The sequence below is a fragment of the Alnus glutinosa genome, chromosome 1, assembly GCF_958979055.1.
Source record: "Alnus glutinosa chromosome 1, dhAlnGlut1.1, whole genome shotgun sequence".
In the NCBI taxonomy this organism is placed as follows: domain Eukaryota; kingdom Viridiplantae; phylum Streptophyta; class Magnoliopsida; order Fagales; family Betulaceae; genus Alnus; species Alnus glutinosa.
The window spans coordinates 37,580,635-37,598,174 of NC_084886.1; the positions used below are offsets into that span (position 1 = coordinate 37,580,635).

Genomic DNA, 17,540 nt, shown 5'->3' on the forward strand with positions numbered 1-17,540 from the left:
AGAATGGAGAATATGTTGAAGTGTATATAAAAAAAATGAGCAGTTAGAATAAAAATTTGTATTTTTTCAGTAATTATTTTGGCTACTCCTACCTGAGATGCTCAAATGACCTATCAAAAAAGAATATCTCTTAGAGCAAGGGAAACCAAAGTGAAGGGTCTTTACTCTTTAGAGCCAGAGATTTTTGAAAAAAAATAGTAGAGTTTATCTCAGTTCATTACGGTATTCAATAACTTACTGGTGTTGTGGGTCACTATGTCTTTAATTGGGTGCGAGAGATGCCAAAGGAAGAGGAGGAGGGAGGCCGGAGGTTAGAGTTGGTTGGTGCCTGGTGGTCAAGCGAGCGAGCTTGTAGTGGTGGTCCTATGCCTCCTACTTTCGGGCTACCTAAGGAAATTGCAAAACATTTTAGGGAGTAATTTTGGTAATTTGCTGGAAATAGATTTTTTTAAAAAATAAAATAAAATAAAATAAAAAGTATTCTCTGCTTCGACTATTAATTTTTCTATTAGAGAGTTGTAGAGTCTCCAAAAGAAGAGATAATGCAATGTTTTTTTTTTTTGAATTTTTTTAACAAAATTGTTGTGTACCTAGGTATTAATGGTTGTTTATTATTATTATTTTACATAAGAATTCGAAAGTCTACTAAAAGAAAAGATAAATCACTGTATTTCTTTTTTATTGGCAAAATGTGTTTTTGGACCTTACGGTTGAGTTTTCCATGAGATTTAGAGTCTTTCAAAGGAGAGTTAATGCAACCTTTTTTTTTTTTTTTAACACAACTGTATTATTTTATTTTATATATATATATATACAACGTCAATATTATTATTGGGAAGTCACTGGTGTAAAAGTCAACCATGTATATTGACTTCCTCAACATTGAACTATATTCATCTTCAATTTCCAAATCAACCCTTGAAGTAAAAATTTGATACTTAATGGGACGGAATGCGGATCCTTGCAATTCACTTAATTTGAACGTTATTTTAGAATGAATGGTCCAATCTTTGTCACGCTACCTATCTATGTGAAGAAGAAAAAAAAAATAAAAAAAATAATCATCATCCCATTTTCAATACAGTTGCCTCACCTCTTCGCCCACAAACTCAACCTTATGCTCCTTTGCGACCTCCTCACCATCGTCAACCTTCTCTCCTGTTGCCTCCCCCTATATTATCTCTACACTCGTCGTCTCCTCACACCTAGCAACCTCCAAAAGTTTCTTTAAGGTGAATCACCCCCAAAACAATTAATAGAGTGGCAAGACCATCTCATAATACGCAATTAAGGAAGTTATATCACTCGCAAACCATGGTCATTGCCCAAGTCTCTTGGAGATGGTTCGGCCAACCCATCAATCATATTGGGGATGATCGGTCACCCCCAAAATAGGCTTGGAGTGGTCCAACCCACCCCAAAACAATTTCTAAATGTGGTAGCATCTCCCAAGCCCATCTAGGGGTCTTAAGTCGCCCCTATTATTTTGGGGTGGTTAGCTGTCCTCATTAGCTACTTTGAGAGTAGTAGACCACCACAAACAACTGTTCTAAAGTGACTGGCCAACCTTATAAGTTATTTGAGGGCAATTGAACCACCCTACGCAAGGGGACAACGATGATGGAGGTGACATGATAAGAGCTCGACGGTAGTGAAGAGGTGGCAAAGGCACAAAGGAAAAGGCAGTGGTGCGCAGAAAGGTGAGGCTGCAGCTGTGCTGAAAATGAAATGCAAATTTTGTTTATATGAGTAGATGGTGGTAGAGATCAAACCGTATATTCACAAATCACAAAGTGCAGAAATGTGAGACAACAGAGTGGCTTGCCTACTTTCTTTTGACAATATTTAACAACCAACTCCGAATGCATATTTCAGCATTTGAGTAATGCCTAAAAAAAAAGATACCACATCTAGGAGATAAGTTAGATAACAACACCCCAAAAGCATAGGTACTCTCAGGTTTCTTTCTCCCCTTATCTCTTCCCCTGCCTCTCGATCTCCTTTGTCACAGGCTGTAGCCAAAGAAATCCAACCCGATAATGTACCCAAACTCTTCAGCCTTTATTGCACCACAAAATTTCTCACCTTCAATAATTGCAATTTTTGGGATAAGAAAGTTAGACCACCCCCATCAAGAAATTTCTTCATCTTCCAATTTCTCGGTCTGTAAAGAAACAAACTTCAGGCATCGGTGCTTTAATTGCATCCAGTCCAGTACAGAACCACCTTCAAATGGGCTTAATATTTAAGTTTCGATTCAATCAAGCTACCCCAGCATTCTGACCCTGAATTCCAAGAAGGCAGTTAGAAGAGGTTCACACTATACTTTCTACTTGATGCTGTTGAATATCCCCAAAAAAAAAAAAAAATTGCTGCGACCCAACAGTTGTCCCTAGCTCATTCTTATGATCCCCCCTCCATTTTGCAGCATGTCCGTCAAAAATCATGAAATTGAGAAGTTACAATTGCATCTATAATGAAAACAATAGTGATCATATTAATAGGGAAGATGTACACAATTCGTATATACACAATTTCCTTTCCAACCCCAGCATTTTTCAACAATATTCGACTGCAGTACATTTCGAGAATAGTTTTAAACAAACAAGTGAAGACACATTCTATAAGGTGTGTTAATCCACAACTGACCTCTCCCAAGTATAGTGCAGGATGACCAAATCAATTGTGAACTGGTCTCTCCCCAATATCTGACTCTGTATTCAATTTGATAACTGGAGTTGCAGGATCCCTGGATAAGATAAAGTTTCCTTCGAGATCGACTGTGCCATACTCTGTCACTAGGGAATTCATCACAATTCTGCACGTTCCTGGTGCTTTACACATTAATTCAACACCATAATACACTAAATGGTCTGAAATGCTGTTCCCGGTCACTGACCTGCACAAAATAGCCAAAGAATTTGTAGCAGCTTTCCCACAGGACCGCTATTTTGATGTTCCCGAATTCCAAAATACAACGGGTAGACTGTCAAACAAAATAATTAACACCATAAGAGATGCTTACCTGCTACAGGTTGGGTCTTCCCCGGTACTATCACAGACCTTCTCAATGTTATAAACAAGACTTCCCAATCCAACGTTGTAAAGCCACACCTAGAATGAAGAAATAGGTTTGGAAGCAAATGACGTACAATAAAGAGATAGTAAGGCAACATGTAATCATCACTTCAATTAGCAAAAGCATACCTCTCTTGGGAAGTGGTGGTACGTCTTTTGAGGGAAATGAGAATAATATGGAGGCAAATGAGGCACAATATCATGCTCATTTGTGACTCGAACTGTATGTGGCACAAGTTTTCTATAGTAAGTTGCAAAAGCTGCATTGCCAATACGAGGTTGTCCAAATGTCATAACCTGAACATCCCGGGCTTCATGATTAACCTGGAAATGAACAGATATTCCTTCATCAAAACACCAAAAATTTCAAAGAATGTGCTTCCAGAAGAAAATGTCCATAAGACCAACATCTAATAAACCAGTAGAGAAAAGTTACTGGACGCATATATTTTAAATCAGTGAGAATGATTAATAAATAAAAGTATTTTCATTTGTAGTCCACTTCTAATAGACTTGACATATAAGTCGAACTGTTACTGAACGAGAAAATGTGAGTACCAAAAGTTCCACATACAGAATAAAATAACCATCCCAAGAGAACTTCATTATAACTGCCAGAACTCGGTAGTAAAAGTAAAAGCATAGAAAACTTATAGCTAATTTGGACCAGATGACATAACATGTGTAAATACGTGGAAAAACACGCATATGTCGAAGTGTGTGTCAGAGTTTCCATGTCCATGCTACTGTCGAGGAACATATGACAACCAGAACGTATGACCCAACCCATAAAAGTGATAATAAAGAACAGCACATAGTTCAAACTCATTCAGCATTTTTAAAGAACCTCACAGCAATGGAGACAAGTCAACAGAAAAAACAACAGACATGGACTGTATTTTAAAAAGAAAAATAAAAGAAAAGAGAAATATATAAATAAAAAATAAAAACTTGAAAACCATAAATCAGATTAAAAAAATCCCAGTTGCGTAAAAAACATGTCTTATTTAGAATTTACCTTTAGATCAAGTCCACAAAAGGAGGCCATCGCCCCTCCCATTGAATGCCCTGTTACCATTATGGGAATGTCCCCATAGAACTTCTTTGCCCTTCTAACAGCATTTAAAACTGCAGGGCGTATAGTTGTGTTGTGGTAAGCATAATAAAATCCATGGTGCACCTAGAAAGAATGAAAAAGTTAGAGAGAATTAGTACTTTTTAACTCCCCTAAGAAATTTGTAGCAGGCTTCTGCAATACATACCATTGCATCATCCATGCCAGGGTAATTTAAGTCGAGCTGTTTCCAGTACAAGTCTTCAATCCAATTCATTATGCTACACAAGAAGCTCAACTGTTAATCAGCAGTCAATTACAGTGGCCTTTGGGCAACCATGTTTCATAGTGAAAGCTGAATTGATTTTGATCTAATAATTTTTTACTTCTATTGTCATGTATCAATCAACTTGCCAGTAAATTCTGTGAACCAGAGGACATCAACTAAAAGCATACAAAAACTCTTAACAAAGTAATTTAGGATGGAAAATAAAACAACTATCAACAAGACTAATTAAATTTTTGGACATTTACCAATGGTTTAGAATGGATATAGCCTTGAGGATCATCCAGGGGGCTCAATCAACAGATAGTTTGAAAGTTAAGAAAGGGACACTCTTTCAAGCAGGTCATAGCCTGAGGTTTTGACAAGCATATGCTTGTCTGGGGAGTAAATGGAATAGAGCAATTTTCAAGGAATAAAGTGGCACTGTAGTAGAAAAGATGAAAAAGAATTATGTAAATATTATCTTTGACTTCAACGAGGTCACAATATAATTTGTTCTGATTGTAGTCCTTATCCTTCAGTGTTATTTTCCCTTCACTAGAATACCAGTGTTTGCATTGGTTATTACCTTCACATTATCTGGAATAATCATGTGCTTTTGAAGGTAAGTATAGCAGCCTATGGGCCTTTTTGTCTAAAAAAGCATGAAAATTCGAAAAACTACAATCTGAGGTAGCAACACAAAAAAAGTATCCTAAAGAAAAAAATCATTTTTTATTTTTATAAGTAAGAGTAATTTTCCTTCTTCTTCTTAATTGTCTCTCTTGTATACCCCTGTATACTTGATGCGCTTTGCGTTTTTCTAATAAAATTCTCTTACTTATCAAAAAAAAAATTTTATAAGTAAGAGTAATATCATTAGAAAAATGCACAGCGCCATTAAGTACACAGGGAGTATACAAGAGAAGCGTCTAAGGAGAAGAAAAAAAAACTATAAAATCATTAAAGCTAATCACTAATAGAGGTAGGAACGCAGCAGTCCAAGAAAATAAAGAAAAAAAGAAGAAAGTAATGAGCTCCTCAATCGTCATTTCTTTGTCCTCGAAATTTCTATCATTTCGTTCCCTCCACAAGCACCACAAAAGACAAAAAGGAACCATCTTTCACACAACAGCACTCCAAGAGCGACCACCCGTCCACCAGCAAGCGAATAAATCTACCACCTGAAGAGGCATAACCCAAGACAAATTGAAGCGGCTAAAGATAGCATTCCATAAAGCGTGTGCGACCTCACAACGGAGAAGAATGTGATCTGCAAACTCCTCATTCATTTCACACATACAACACTTATCAATCACAATGACATGCATCTTTCTAAAATTATTCAAGGTAAGGATCTTCCCTAGCGCCGTCGACCAAGCAAAAAAAACCACTTTCAAAGGAATCTTGGTCCGCCAAATACTTTTCTAGGGGAAATGAACTACCCCTTTGCAACCAAGGACCTTATAGAAAGATCTAACGTCAAAGTTCCTTTTGTGAGAAGGAGACCACCAAAGCTGGTCTTCCCCTTCACTTCCAACTCTAATAGAATACAACAAGGTGAAGAAGGAAGCCAAGACGTCCACCTCACTGTCGTAGGCCACTCGAATAAAGCTAACATCCAACTGAAAGGAACCACTCTCTGAAACTAAGTGAGCTGCAACAAGCGCATCCTTATCACGAGCTATGCCTTACAAAACCGAGAAAGCTTCATTGAGGGACAGCTCTCCACACCACACATCATCCCAAAATCTGATCTGGACCCATTTCCCAAAATAAATCTTGTATGACTACAAAACAAACTCCACCCTTTCCTTATGTTCTTCCAAAGCCCCACTCCGTGAGACCAAAGGGGATCTAAGGAGTACCACCCGGCCCATGCAGTACCATACTTTGCATCGAACAATAGACTTCCACCAAGCCCCTCTCTCATGCACATAACACCACAACCACTTCCCTAATAGAGCCCTGTTGAAGATCCTCAAATTCCGAATGCTCAAACCATCTTCAGAAACAGGAAAGCAAACATTGGACCAACTAACCAGATGATATTTGAACTCTTCCCCTAATCCTTCCCATAAGAAATCTCGATGGAGCTTCTCTCTACGATTAGCCACACTACAAGAATGGAGAAAATATATAAGAAATACGTAGGAGTATTGGAAAGAGTGCTCTTTATAAGGGTAACCCTACCACCCTTGGAAAGAAAAGAATCATTTAATTCCACTAAGGTTCTCAAAGCTAGGACCGTTTCCTTCCCTCCATAGACATATTAGGCAAGGCAAAATCATCTTCCAAATTGCATCAAGCTGAAACCTACCCCCTGGCACTCTCCAACAGGCAAAGAGATCTACCACCATTCTAGGCATAACCCAAACCAGCCCTACACTGTTGAAGATATTATTCCAAACAGCATTTGCAGTCTTATTGAGTCCCCATTTTTCTTACACATACAACATTCAACCACAATAATGTCGTTTCCTTAGGTTATCTATAGTGAGGATTTTTCCTAAGGCGGCCGATCACCAAAAAAAAACCACTTTCAAATGAGCCTTATTACGCCAAATAATCCTCCAAGGGAAAAATGAGTGATATTGTGAGGAACAAGAACCTTATAGTAAGACCTAACATCAAACAACACTCTCTTGGAAGGAATCCAACCAAAGTCTGTCATCACCTCCCCATCTCACTCTAACAGAATACAACAAATTGAAGAGTGAGATCAAGTGATCCATCTCCCAATCATGAGCCGCTCTAAGAAAGTTAATATTCCATTGATGGAAGGCACCAGAAAGCTCCAAATGGTCCACCACAACAACGTCCTTAAAACGGGTAATGCTTAATAAGTCCAAAAAAGATGTCTTGATAGTTTGAGCCCCACACCCAAACATCATGTCAAAAACTAACATTGAATCCATCCCCCATCTCAAATCTAGTGTGGCTTGACAGCTACCCCCAGCCTTTCCTAATATTCTCCAAAGGCCCACTACATGCAGCCCATGAACCTTATTAGAACACAACCCCAAGCATTGCTGTATTTAGAATCCACAGCCACCCTCCATAAAGCCTCTCTCGAGAATAACGCCACAAGATGAGCTTTATATTGACTCTTCTAAAAACCAATCGATTTTCCACAAATCCAATCAATGCATATACTCATAAATATCTTAACGTGTATATGAGAATTTTCATACATACATGCAAAATAGTAGCATAATCTTGAGCTTGTGTGATCTCAAGCCTGTGTGATTCACATGTAGGAATACTTTATTTAATCAAAGGGAAAAATATTGTTTTTTTAATTTTATTTTAGGCTCCATTTGTTTCAGCATATAGCATTTTCTGATGTAAAATGTTCTCATTTGAAAACAGTTTTCAGAAAAATAACTGATTTCCAAAGTTTAACTGTCACCGAGAAATGTTGTCCTAAAAGCATTTTTCCCTATTGGATTATACAGAAAATGTGAAATTATTAACATTCAAATTTCTGGTATGGTGGTTCTGGTGTGGGTTGGTATCGGTGGGAGGGTGTGGTGTCTGAGATGTACCGTAGTGTGGGAGTTTGCCGGAAGGAGAGGTTTGAAGGGAGGATTTGTGGACAAAAAATGTTCTCTTAAAAAAACGTAAACTGTTTTATGGAAAACAATGGCGTGTTTTACAATTGACCAAAAAAGTTTTTCAAGACCAAATTTTCCAAGCGTTACCCAACACCCGAAAAATATTGAAAACATTTTACATCAAAACAACTGGAGCCTTATTTTCATCAATCCCATGGCCTAAGTTTCTCATGTCAAACACCATGCAGTAGGGCTGCCCAGCCATCCATCAGAACTCGTAGACAAGCCCCGATTATTCTTCATTCAACAGTCGGGTCTGAAAAGATTCATTGACCAGAAATTATGAGTGATAAAGCCACCAGAATATCTACCTGTGTTCCTGGGTTCCTCTAAATGCAATCACGATAGCATTAATATCTTTTGCCACTCCAACAAAGCCCTGCAGCAGATAGTCATACTAATGTCAAAGGCAAGAAAAATTCTGAATAAATTAATAACATTATAAGCCCAGGAAGGATGAGCTATGATTTAAATGCCAGCATGCCATGAGAATGCACCTGTAAGCAGTGCTGGATGTCAACAACCAACTCTATAATTTCAAATCCCTGTTTCCATTAAAAAGGGCAATAGCCCAACTGTTTTAGTAGAAAAAGAGGCAAAATACCGTCTTATAGCACGTAGAAAACTCAAAACTTACTCTTGCAATTACTTTGACAATATTAAACTTAGTACCTTAGTCAAACCATCACATCTTGGACACGTCCAAGCAAACAACTCTGTCAAATCTGATATGTACACCTGCAAGAGCAAAAGCTTGTTTGAGTTACCAATTTGATGTTAGAGAATCTCTTGATAGTGTTATATGATACTAAAAGTCCCGACGATTGCAATATGGAGCAACATTAGATTGACTTAATTTAAGTAACAGATGCAACCTGACTTACACCATTTTGACTCAAGTTAAAATGAGTTCCATGACCTAGACAAATTTTTTTAAGCACAAATAACCTAACTAAATGGTTGGATCTCTCCATTTGGACCAACGTCAACTAGGTATCTGCGGCTTGATCAGAAACACTACATCGCCGGCATTGACTTCTCTATTCTAGTACCAGGAAAGAAAAGGGTAGACTAGGCTAAACTGGCTATTTAAAGTGAGCTCAAAACTTCTATGGGACCTCCGGGAACTTTACATGCCATTTCTTTGTAAATCACGTTCAACTAGACAGACTTGAAACACTCCCTAAAATGCTGACCTCTTCTACATGTTAAAGCTACAGCATGCCAGCGACAAGTGACAAGAAGTAAATTGTACTGTTTAACATGGTAAAATGGTGGGACTAAAAATTGTTTGTGCATGAATTTCTTAATCCATTTCCCTGCTAATGAATTTAAATATATGTTCCTAGAACTTACAGCAGAAGCATACTCCACCAATATGGTGGCCAGGGTATGATTGTAAACAGACCCATGATCCACCTTGTCCTTAACCGCAAGTTCTGCAAGTAAGACAGGAAAACCCCACTAGAATGTGTTATATAATACAGCCATATACATGAGTCTTGCTTAAGAAAACACAGCACATACATTTTAAGGTAGTATGACTCTCAACGTGCAAAAATAAACACTTGTGTAAGATAAAATGTGTAATCAAGCCTCTAAAAAAGAATTAATCAAGCTAGATGAAGACAACTTTAAGGCAATCCCGATTATCCTAATCTCAAATACTGACAATATACCTCTACTAGAGATATATCATGGCTCATTGAGTGGAGGCCATCGGATCATTAGACCTTTCTCTAATTAAAAAAAATCAGTAATTGTTACTTTTAAGTTTCCTATTCCCAACAAAAATGAATTACTCCCATCACCCAGCATTAGCAACCATACTTGGAATGCCCATAAACCCAAGAACCCCACCTTGTTCAAAATACATATTAGCAACTCCAAACGTACATTGAATTTCTCACAAAACCATGTACAAATGAGACACAGAACTAAAGAAGCTTGTCGAATTGAAAAAACACCAAACCTAGACATCATTACGGACTGGAAAACCAAAATTAATTGAGAGAACGTTGATTTTCAGATTCCACTGTTACCTCTCCCACTAGAAAGCGCAAGTAGACATGTAAAGATTGCCAATAGCAACCACCTCCTTTTTCCCATTACTCTGTCAACAACAAAAGGAAAAAGTAATAAATCAATTAATAATAAAAAAAAAAGAAATTACTCTGCAAAAGCTAACGAAATATCTGGTCCTAAGCATGAAACGACACCAAAATCAACAAAATTAGCAACAAATTTAGGTTTTTATATTTCGAATTGACCGTAAATATGGCACGAAACTCGGATGAGAAAAACGGACCTAAGATAACCCGCTTGCACGGTTGATTCGGAGCTCCGGCGACGATCGGGATGCGTCCGTACAAATGGTCAAATTGCAGCCAACGGTCCAATTCGGCGTACAAAGAGTACTCCTGCCTGATGGAAGAGGTTGAAAGAAAATTTTATTAGGTAAAGAGAGAGAGAGAGAGAGTCGTTCTGGTTTCATACGCTGGTTACCGAAATTGCCCCGAATATTCTTCGTCTATTTAGCCTTGTTCTTGTTTTACTTTGTGGCGTGCCGGTACTTGAGAGCTGCCACGTGTTCTTCTGTATTTTTTGTTCGGGATCGATAGGATTTGTTGGGATTATTTGGGTTGCCGTGCACGGCGTTCCTTTCCCTTTCTGGAACTTTTTCCTCCTCTTTCGCCGGATATTTTTTTTTCTTTTTCTTTTTTGGTTAAAAATACAATGCTGAATGCTGAGTAGAGCCAAGTACTCTACAAGCTTGACATATATGATTAAAAGAAAAGAAAAATTATCCCTACACTCATTTCTCACAATAGCTTCACAACAAGCTGATGTGGTTGGTAATATTTTATTATTTTTTTACAAAAAGAAAACAAAAAAATAATAAAATATGAGAAATGATTCCTACACTCATTTCTCACATCAATCCCACAACAAGCTGACGTGGCTGGTAATATTTTATTATTTTTTTGTTTTATTTTCATTTCTTTTTGTAAAAAAATAATAAAATATTACCAGCCACGTCAGATTGTTGTGAGGCTGTTGTGAGAAATGAGTGTATAGATCATTTCTCATAAAATATTACCAGCCACGTCAGCTTGTTGTGGGACTGTTGTAAGAAATGAGTGTATGGATCATTTCTCAAAAGAAAATAATAGATTTACAACATCACCACAACAACTGCACAACACCCCCTCACATGGGGTGGGGCCCAATGTGTAGGGTCCACTCCCATATGAGGGGGTGTTGTGCAGTTGTTGTGGTGGTATTGTGTAGGAATCAAAATCACATGATTAAAATACAACACAAACTACAATATAAAACAAGAGAAACAGTCCCACAACAAGCTGACGTGGCTGGTAGTATTTTATTATTTTTTTACAAAAAGAAAACAAAAAAAGTAATAAAATATTACCAGCCACGTCAGCTTGTTGTGGGGCTGTTGTGAGAAATGAGTGTATGGATCATTTCTCATAAAACAATGTAATCTCAATGGTTGCCACTTGCATTCACGTAAAGAAAAAAAAAATTATTATTAAATATTTTTATTCTCTTATATTGTTTACTCAAAGTTCTTTAATCTTTATAAACACGTTAAGAGAGTTTTATCGCTTAACATTTATCTAGCATACAAAATAGACATATCGCTTAAAAGTTAAGACATACTGAAAAATTAGCATGCTCCTTTTAGGAATTATTCTAAAACCATATTGTTTAAAAATAAATAAAGAAGATGTCAGAAGAATGAATAAAGCTTGAGCCAAATCAAAATGTTATCCAAATCAAATTAACAAGTGATTACATGCTCGAAACAACAAATGTTAGTAATAGATGGTCTTTGTCTCAAACTAATTAAATTTTTCATAAGATTGAGCATAACCATAATCTATGACTATCAAAGTGCATAGAAGCTGGTCACGATCTTTTGAGACAAAACATGACGAAAAGCAAAGCTAGGGAAAGGGGAGTAATCGATCAAAACACGAGACAGACCAACTATATGCAATAGTTGAAGTATAACTTTGCTATTTCACTCCAAATCAAAAGCCTAGGAGAATAACAATGTCTTAAAATAAAATCATAAGAGCTAATAGAGAAGACCTCTTAATTATATTTAGAAGACAAAACATTATTAAACCTCTCAAGCAACTGATATAGAGATGAATGATGTTCTAATGGAAGATCAAGATCCCACACTTCAGTAGCATTGTAGCAATATCAACATTATCCCAACAGGTATGTTCAAAAGTAGAGATAATTAAATGAAACTTCTCCAATTAAAAGAAAATACAATGTTTATCAACCAGAACAGTAATGTCAACCACAAACAGACAATATAGAATCTCAAAATGGCAGAATATGTTTCACAAACCAAGCAATGGTAGTAGTAGCAACAGAAACATTATCCCATAATTTTAATAGAGAATTTATTAGCTAAGGCAATACTTAAAAATACCCATCTAGCAAGTGCAAGAATATATTGTCCAACAAAAAGCCCAACAATTTGATAGGATCATAGGAATATGATGCATCAATTTAAAATACATCACCACATTCAAATTACATATATAGTCCATACAACCAAGGGCGGAGCCGGGGGTTCGAGAAGGGGCATTTTAATTTTAATATTTTTTTTCCTTACCCCCATTAAACTTTTTCCCGAATACACTAATTACCCACCCTCAACCAATCATAAGGGGCATCGAAATTACACTAGCTAGGAAAGCTTTTTCAAGACTAGAAGGACTAGGATTTAGACTTCCATGCTTTTACTGTTTTAGATTTTCAAGTTTCAGAGAATTTTAGGGTAACATCTTATTCTTAACGAGTGAGGAAGACGATTCAAAACAGTGCATAAAACTTTAGTATGTGGACAAAATGTTCTGTTTCAATAATGTCAAGTGTGTGTGAGTGCTGGTTGCTAATTGCCAAACACTCCGTTTAAGCATGACATCCTATTTAGTCATCTCTAAGTAATATTGTGCAACGCAGCAACGGTATTTGACACCAAGACCTTGCAGATAGCCCATGAAATAGCCCCTACAAGGTGGGAACTTCATCTTATTTTTCTCAAGCCATAGATATAATGTTTTTTTCTCTTGTTAGTAAAATTTTGATAATCATTAACCATTGCTACGTTTAACAAGGCTGACTTCAAATTGTCATTATTCTTAAAATATTTCCTACGATCAATCAATTTTCTCTTCTTCAAGATGTTCAAAAATTCAAATCAATTGCTCAGCCTTTTTTTTTTTTTTTTTCTTAGAGTCAAAGAGGTGTGCAATGAAAAGATTGTCCAGAACATAGCAAAAAGTTAGCATTTTTTTTTGACAATTTATCTTTCTTAAAGTTTAGGGGTAATTACCTTTTCCCCCATGAACTACCGGTCAATGTCATTTTGCCCCCACGAACTACCACTTCGACCAAAAGAGAGCATCAAACTACCATTTTTATACATGTTGCCCCCTTCCGTCAGGAATTCCGTTAATTTTGGATGGAATATGCCATTTTTTACCATTAATTTTGACTTAAAGACCAAAATACCCTCTACAGTAATTAATTAAAAATATTAAAATTAATATATTTAAAAAAAAAAAAAAAAAAAAAAACCAAAAACCAAAAACCAAAAACCTGAAGGAAAAGGGGTGGTGTTTAGGTGGCCAGGTGGCCTGCGAGCCACCCCCAGAGGTGGCTCCGGCCACCCTAGGTCATTTCTAGGGTGGCCGCGCGGCCACCCAGCTCCCAGGGTGGCCGCAAGCCACCCCAGAGGTGGCCGGAGCCACCTCTGGGGGTGGCTCGCAGGCCACCCGGCCACCTCAGGGGTGGCGGCAGCCACCCCTTTCATTCAGTCTTTCTTTTTTTTTTCTTTTTTTTTTTAACGAGGGTATTTCAGTCATTTTTAAAATTGAGTTAGGGCATTTACGTCTTTGCATTAATTAGACTGACAGAAGGGGGTAAAGTGTGTAAAAATGGTAGTTTGATGCTCTATTTTGGTCGAAGTGGTAGTTCGTGGGGACAAAATGACATTGGCCGGTAGTTCATGGGGGGAAAAGGTAATTACCCCTAAAGTTTATGAATATAATCAAACTTTTAAATTGATTAAGCTTTTATCACTTATACCAGCTTAAACATCATGGTATTATAGTTTCAATTGATAATGATTAATGATGCTCTATAAGATCAATAACTTTACCACAGCACTGAATGAAGATTCATAAGCAACTGTAGTGATGGAAACAGTTAAAATATCATGCAATATCTTAGACAAGATGTAGTACTTCAAAGCATCGTATTTCCACCATGCCAAAGCCTCGAACGTTGTACCAATATCTTCTCCATTTTAAGCATTCTCGCATATGTAAACGTCATCTTCAAGATATACATCTAAGTCCGTTTTAATGGGCCAAAGAACATCATTAGTTCTAACGTGTTCCAGATACCTTTAACATTATCAATGTGCATCAAAGCTCAAGGCTATGGATAAATTAGAGGAAAACAAAAATGTATCAACTTCATTTTGTATCTCGGATCCAACACAACAATTATGGCCATTAATAGATTGTAATCACCCCAATACTCGTCAAATTTGTCATCCATTTTAATCACCATTGCTTTGATGTGTTCATTCCCATTCATACACTTTATACTCAATATCTCTTACATTCCATACCTCAAAGTATAAATAAATTTGAAATTGGGAATCACATCCATATACTATGTTGGTCACCTCATTGAAAATTGTCAAAAGCTTATTCACATTCTTAATATTCTCCCAGTCTTCAGTACTTACCACCCATTGAAAAGCTAGATCAATTTGATGATGCATTGGGAACACTTATTTTAACTCTATGGCAGTCACCAACATCATGTAATTGTTTTTCCTGCGCGTAGGGACATCAAAAATCATTTTATTGGAAGACAAATGCAATGGTTTTGCAATATTACTAAATTATCTCAACCGGCCCTCAGATGCCACTAAATACTTGATACCTTGACAAATACAATAAATTATGTCCCCAACTTCAGCAAACCCTCCTTGCACCAACAAGTTAGTAATACGAGCACAACATTGTACATAAAATAATTGACCTCCAATAAGCAAGATTGTCCTTAACTCAAGATCACTTTTAAGAATTATGATGACATGATTATTTGCTTTCACATTATCAATCGTGACTGAAAATACTTTATCCCGAATGCCCCAATATACTTCTATATGGCATCAACAATAACAACACTACTATGTAGAGGAGGTACGTTACAAAAATTTAAATTCATCTTTTGAATGAACCAATTGTAGACCACAAAATAACAAGTCACCATCGTATACGACACTCCTTGCAAAGAGGTCTACATATCTGTAACAATGTTTACATTCTCAACCCCTTGCGAAGAGGTCTATATATATATATATTAATAATATATAGTCCCTCTATATGTGTGCGCGCTTGTAAAATAAAAGAAAACATGTCTTAAAATTAACTTCATACTAAATCATAAGTTATAACTGTATACAAAAGTTACATATCTATAAATCATCTTTAAAAATGATTTTTCTTCTGAATACAAAAGCGTTCTGATTTGCTATAGACATGTGCAAAAAAAAAATCCAAAAAAGAACTTCGTATCTCCTTCGAATTGTGCTCAACAACAATATTTTAAGGAATAAAATTCATCCATTATCATCTCTGTCGTGAAATCCTTAGCAATTTATTTCTCAATATAAACTACCAAATGATCTGCTAGAAACTCATATTATATTCTACTACGTAATCTAGTTTTTACAAGTTTCATGGTAAAAAATGTTTGTTCAGTAGTGGCGGTAGAAACAGAGAGAGTCAACACTAGACGAATTAACCTGTCAATCAAATTATATATCTTCGATTTTCCTGAAATTGCTAATCCTCTACATAACTTAGATAAAATTGACATATTCTGAAAATCTGAATGCTTTGGCATATAAAGCTTATAATGATCCAATTGAAATCTCAAAATGATTTTTTATTGCTCAGTAAAATATTGAGGATAAAACTTCTCAACTAAGCTGCATAAATCATCGATCTTAAATAATTTGTATGCATCTTGAGGGCTTAAAGCGACACTGAGAATAAGAAGTTTCACTGCATGCTCACTAAATCAATTATTCAATTATTGCAATTAGAAGTCTATTGCAGCAGTAAATACATCAATTCTAAAATGATGCTCCATTATCATGGAAGATTCTTCATCTTGGCGACATGATCTACCTCGAGCTCTAATGTAACAAGCATTCATATCAAGAACATTAATTTCATTTTTTTTTTCACAGAATGATTCAACAGTATCAAAGAAAGGCTCAAGTTCTTCATTTCTCAACTTCTGAATAAGTAATTTTGTAGTTGAAACTGCACTTATGGCATTTAAAATATCTTGAGAATTTTGTTGCAAAGCTTGGCATAGAGAATTAGTAAATCCCCATAATCTGCTTCATCAAATGCAAGATCAAAACAAATTCAAATAATGTTAGTACCGTATAAGCCGCTTCAGCATCATCGCGTTGAGAATAGTTGGTTCTATCATTTGAGATAGTGTCGAGAATTGAGCAAGTTGCACGAAACATTCTTATTAAGGTACAAACAGAATAAAAATGAGAAGACCATCGAGTATCTCCAGGTCGTTGCAAAGTACCAATTTGGTTTGCCCCCTTCTAGTCTCAATTTAATTAGAAGCAATCATACTTTCAATCTCAACAACTTGAGCATATTGCAATTCATCATTGCGTTTTGAAGAACCAACAACAATGTTGATAATAAAATTCAAATTGACAAATAACTGATGACCAAATTTTGCTTGTCTAGATGCTGCAATCAAAGCTAATTGTAGCTTATAAGCAAAGTAATGCACATAATATGCATATAGACATTATCTAAGCAATCAAGCTTGTAGCCCATTCCATTCATCATGCATATTACTACATTCATTATATCCCTAACCTTGAATATTCACAATTTTGAGGTCGTTACAAGAAATGACATCACATACATTCTTTTTTAAAGTTAATGCAGTAGTATCTTTGACATGGACAATATGAAATAACCTCTCTTGAATAAAACCATCTTTATCATCCAAAGCTTCATCAACAATAATGCAAAATTTGGCATCCCTAATTTTTGTGCGAATCACATCTTGCACTTTAGTTACAAAATTACTTTTTGAATTTGGGGTGATATATATTTAGTATTCCATTGAGCATTTGTCAAGACAACTCCGGCAACTTTATCATTATAAGTTGTTAAAAACTTTATCAATTCAATATAATTACATTTATTTTTTGAGTCGGAACTTTCATCATGACCTCTAAATGCACATGCTTTAAATGCTAGCCATCGAACACTATCTATTGAGGTTTTGAGCCGCAATCGATTATTCTCCATTTTCTTGTGATGAATGTTTTTCAATTAACTTGTCAATATGCCGTGAATAATTCTTCAGATCTTCACAATATTTCACAACAATTTTATGTGGTGAATTT

At 36.2% G+C, this 17,540-nt stretch overlaps 1 protein-coding gene across 4 annotated transcripts; it reads right to left on the bottom strand.

The window, feature by feature from the left end:
- Positions 1 to 1,718: 1,718 nt before the first annotated feature.
- On the bottom strand, positions 1,719 to 10,627 carry LOC133880042 (probable feruloyl esterase A). Of its 4 annotated transcripts, none has more exons than XM_062318928.1 (12): positions 10,323 to 10,503; positions 10,057 to 10,127; positions 9,371 to 9,453; positions 8,687 to 8,752; positions 8,512 to 8,559; positions 8,326 to 8,393; positions 4,341 to 4,413; positions 4,097 to 4,258; positions 3,208 to 3,402; positions 3,026 to 3,114; positions 2,650 to 2,899; positions 1,719 to 2,285 (listed from the first exon to the last, which is right to left on the bottom strand). In XM_062318928.1, the coding sequence occupies exons 2-11, from the start codon at positions 10,121 to 10,123 to the stop codon at positions 2,680 to 2,682; spliced, it is 1,071 nt and encodes a 356-aa protein (XP_062174912.1). In that variant the 5' UTR covers positions 10,124 to 10,127; positions 10,323 to 10,503; the 3' UTR covers positions 1,719 to 2,285; positions 2,650 to 2,679. The 4 variants fall into 4 exon arrangements, with proteins under 4 accessions (XP_062174912.1, XP_062174919.1, XP_062174903.1 ...); XM_062318935.1 differs by lacking the exon at positions 1,719 to 2,285 and adding an exon at positions 2,333 to 2,471; XM_062318919.1 differs by lacking the exon at positions 1,719 to 2,285 and adding an exon at positions 10,511 to 10,627 and having other exon boundaries at positions 2,473 to 2,899; positions 10,323 to 10,438.
- Between the last annotated feature and the right edge of the window lie 6,913 nt (positions 10,628 to 17,540).

Coding starts and splice junctions, on each gene's coding strand:
- LOC133880042 (XM_062318928.1), bottom strand. CDS start 10,123: ATGGGAAAAAGGAGGTGGTTGCTATTGGCAATCTTTACATGTCTACTT. Junction 8,753..9,370: donor TGGTGGAGTATGCTTCTGCT/GTAAGTTCTAGG, acceptor TTGCTCTTGCAG/GTGTACATATCAGATTTGAC. Junction 3,403..4,096: donor TTTGTGGACTTGATCTAAAG/GTAAATTCTAAA, acceptor GTTCATTTCCAG/GTTAATCATGAAGCCCGGGA.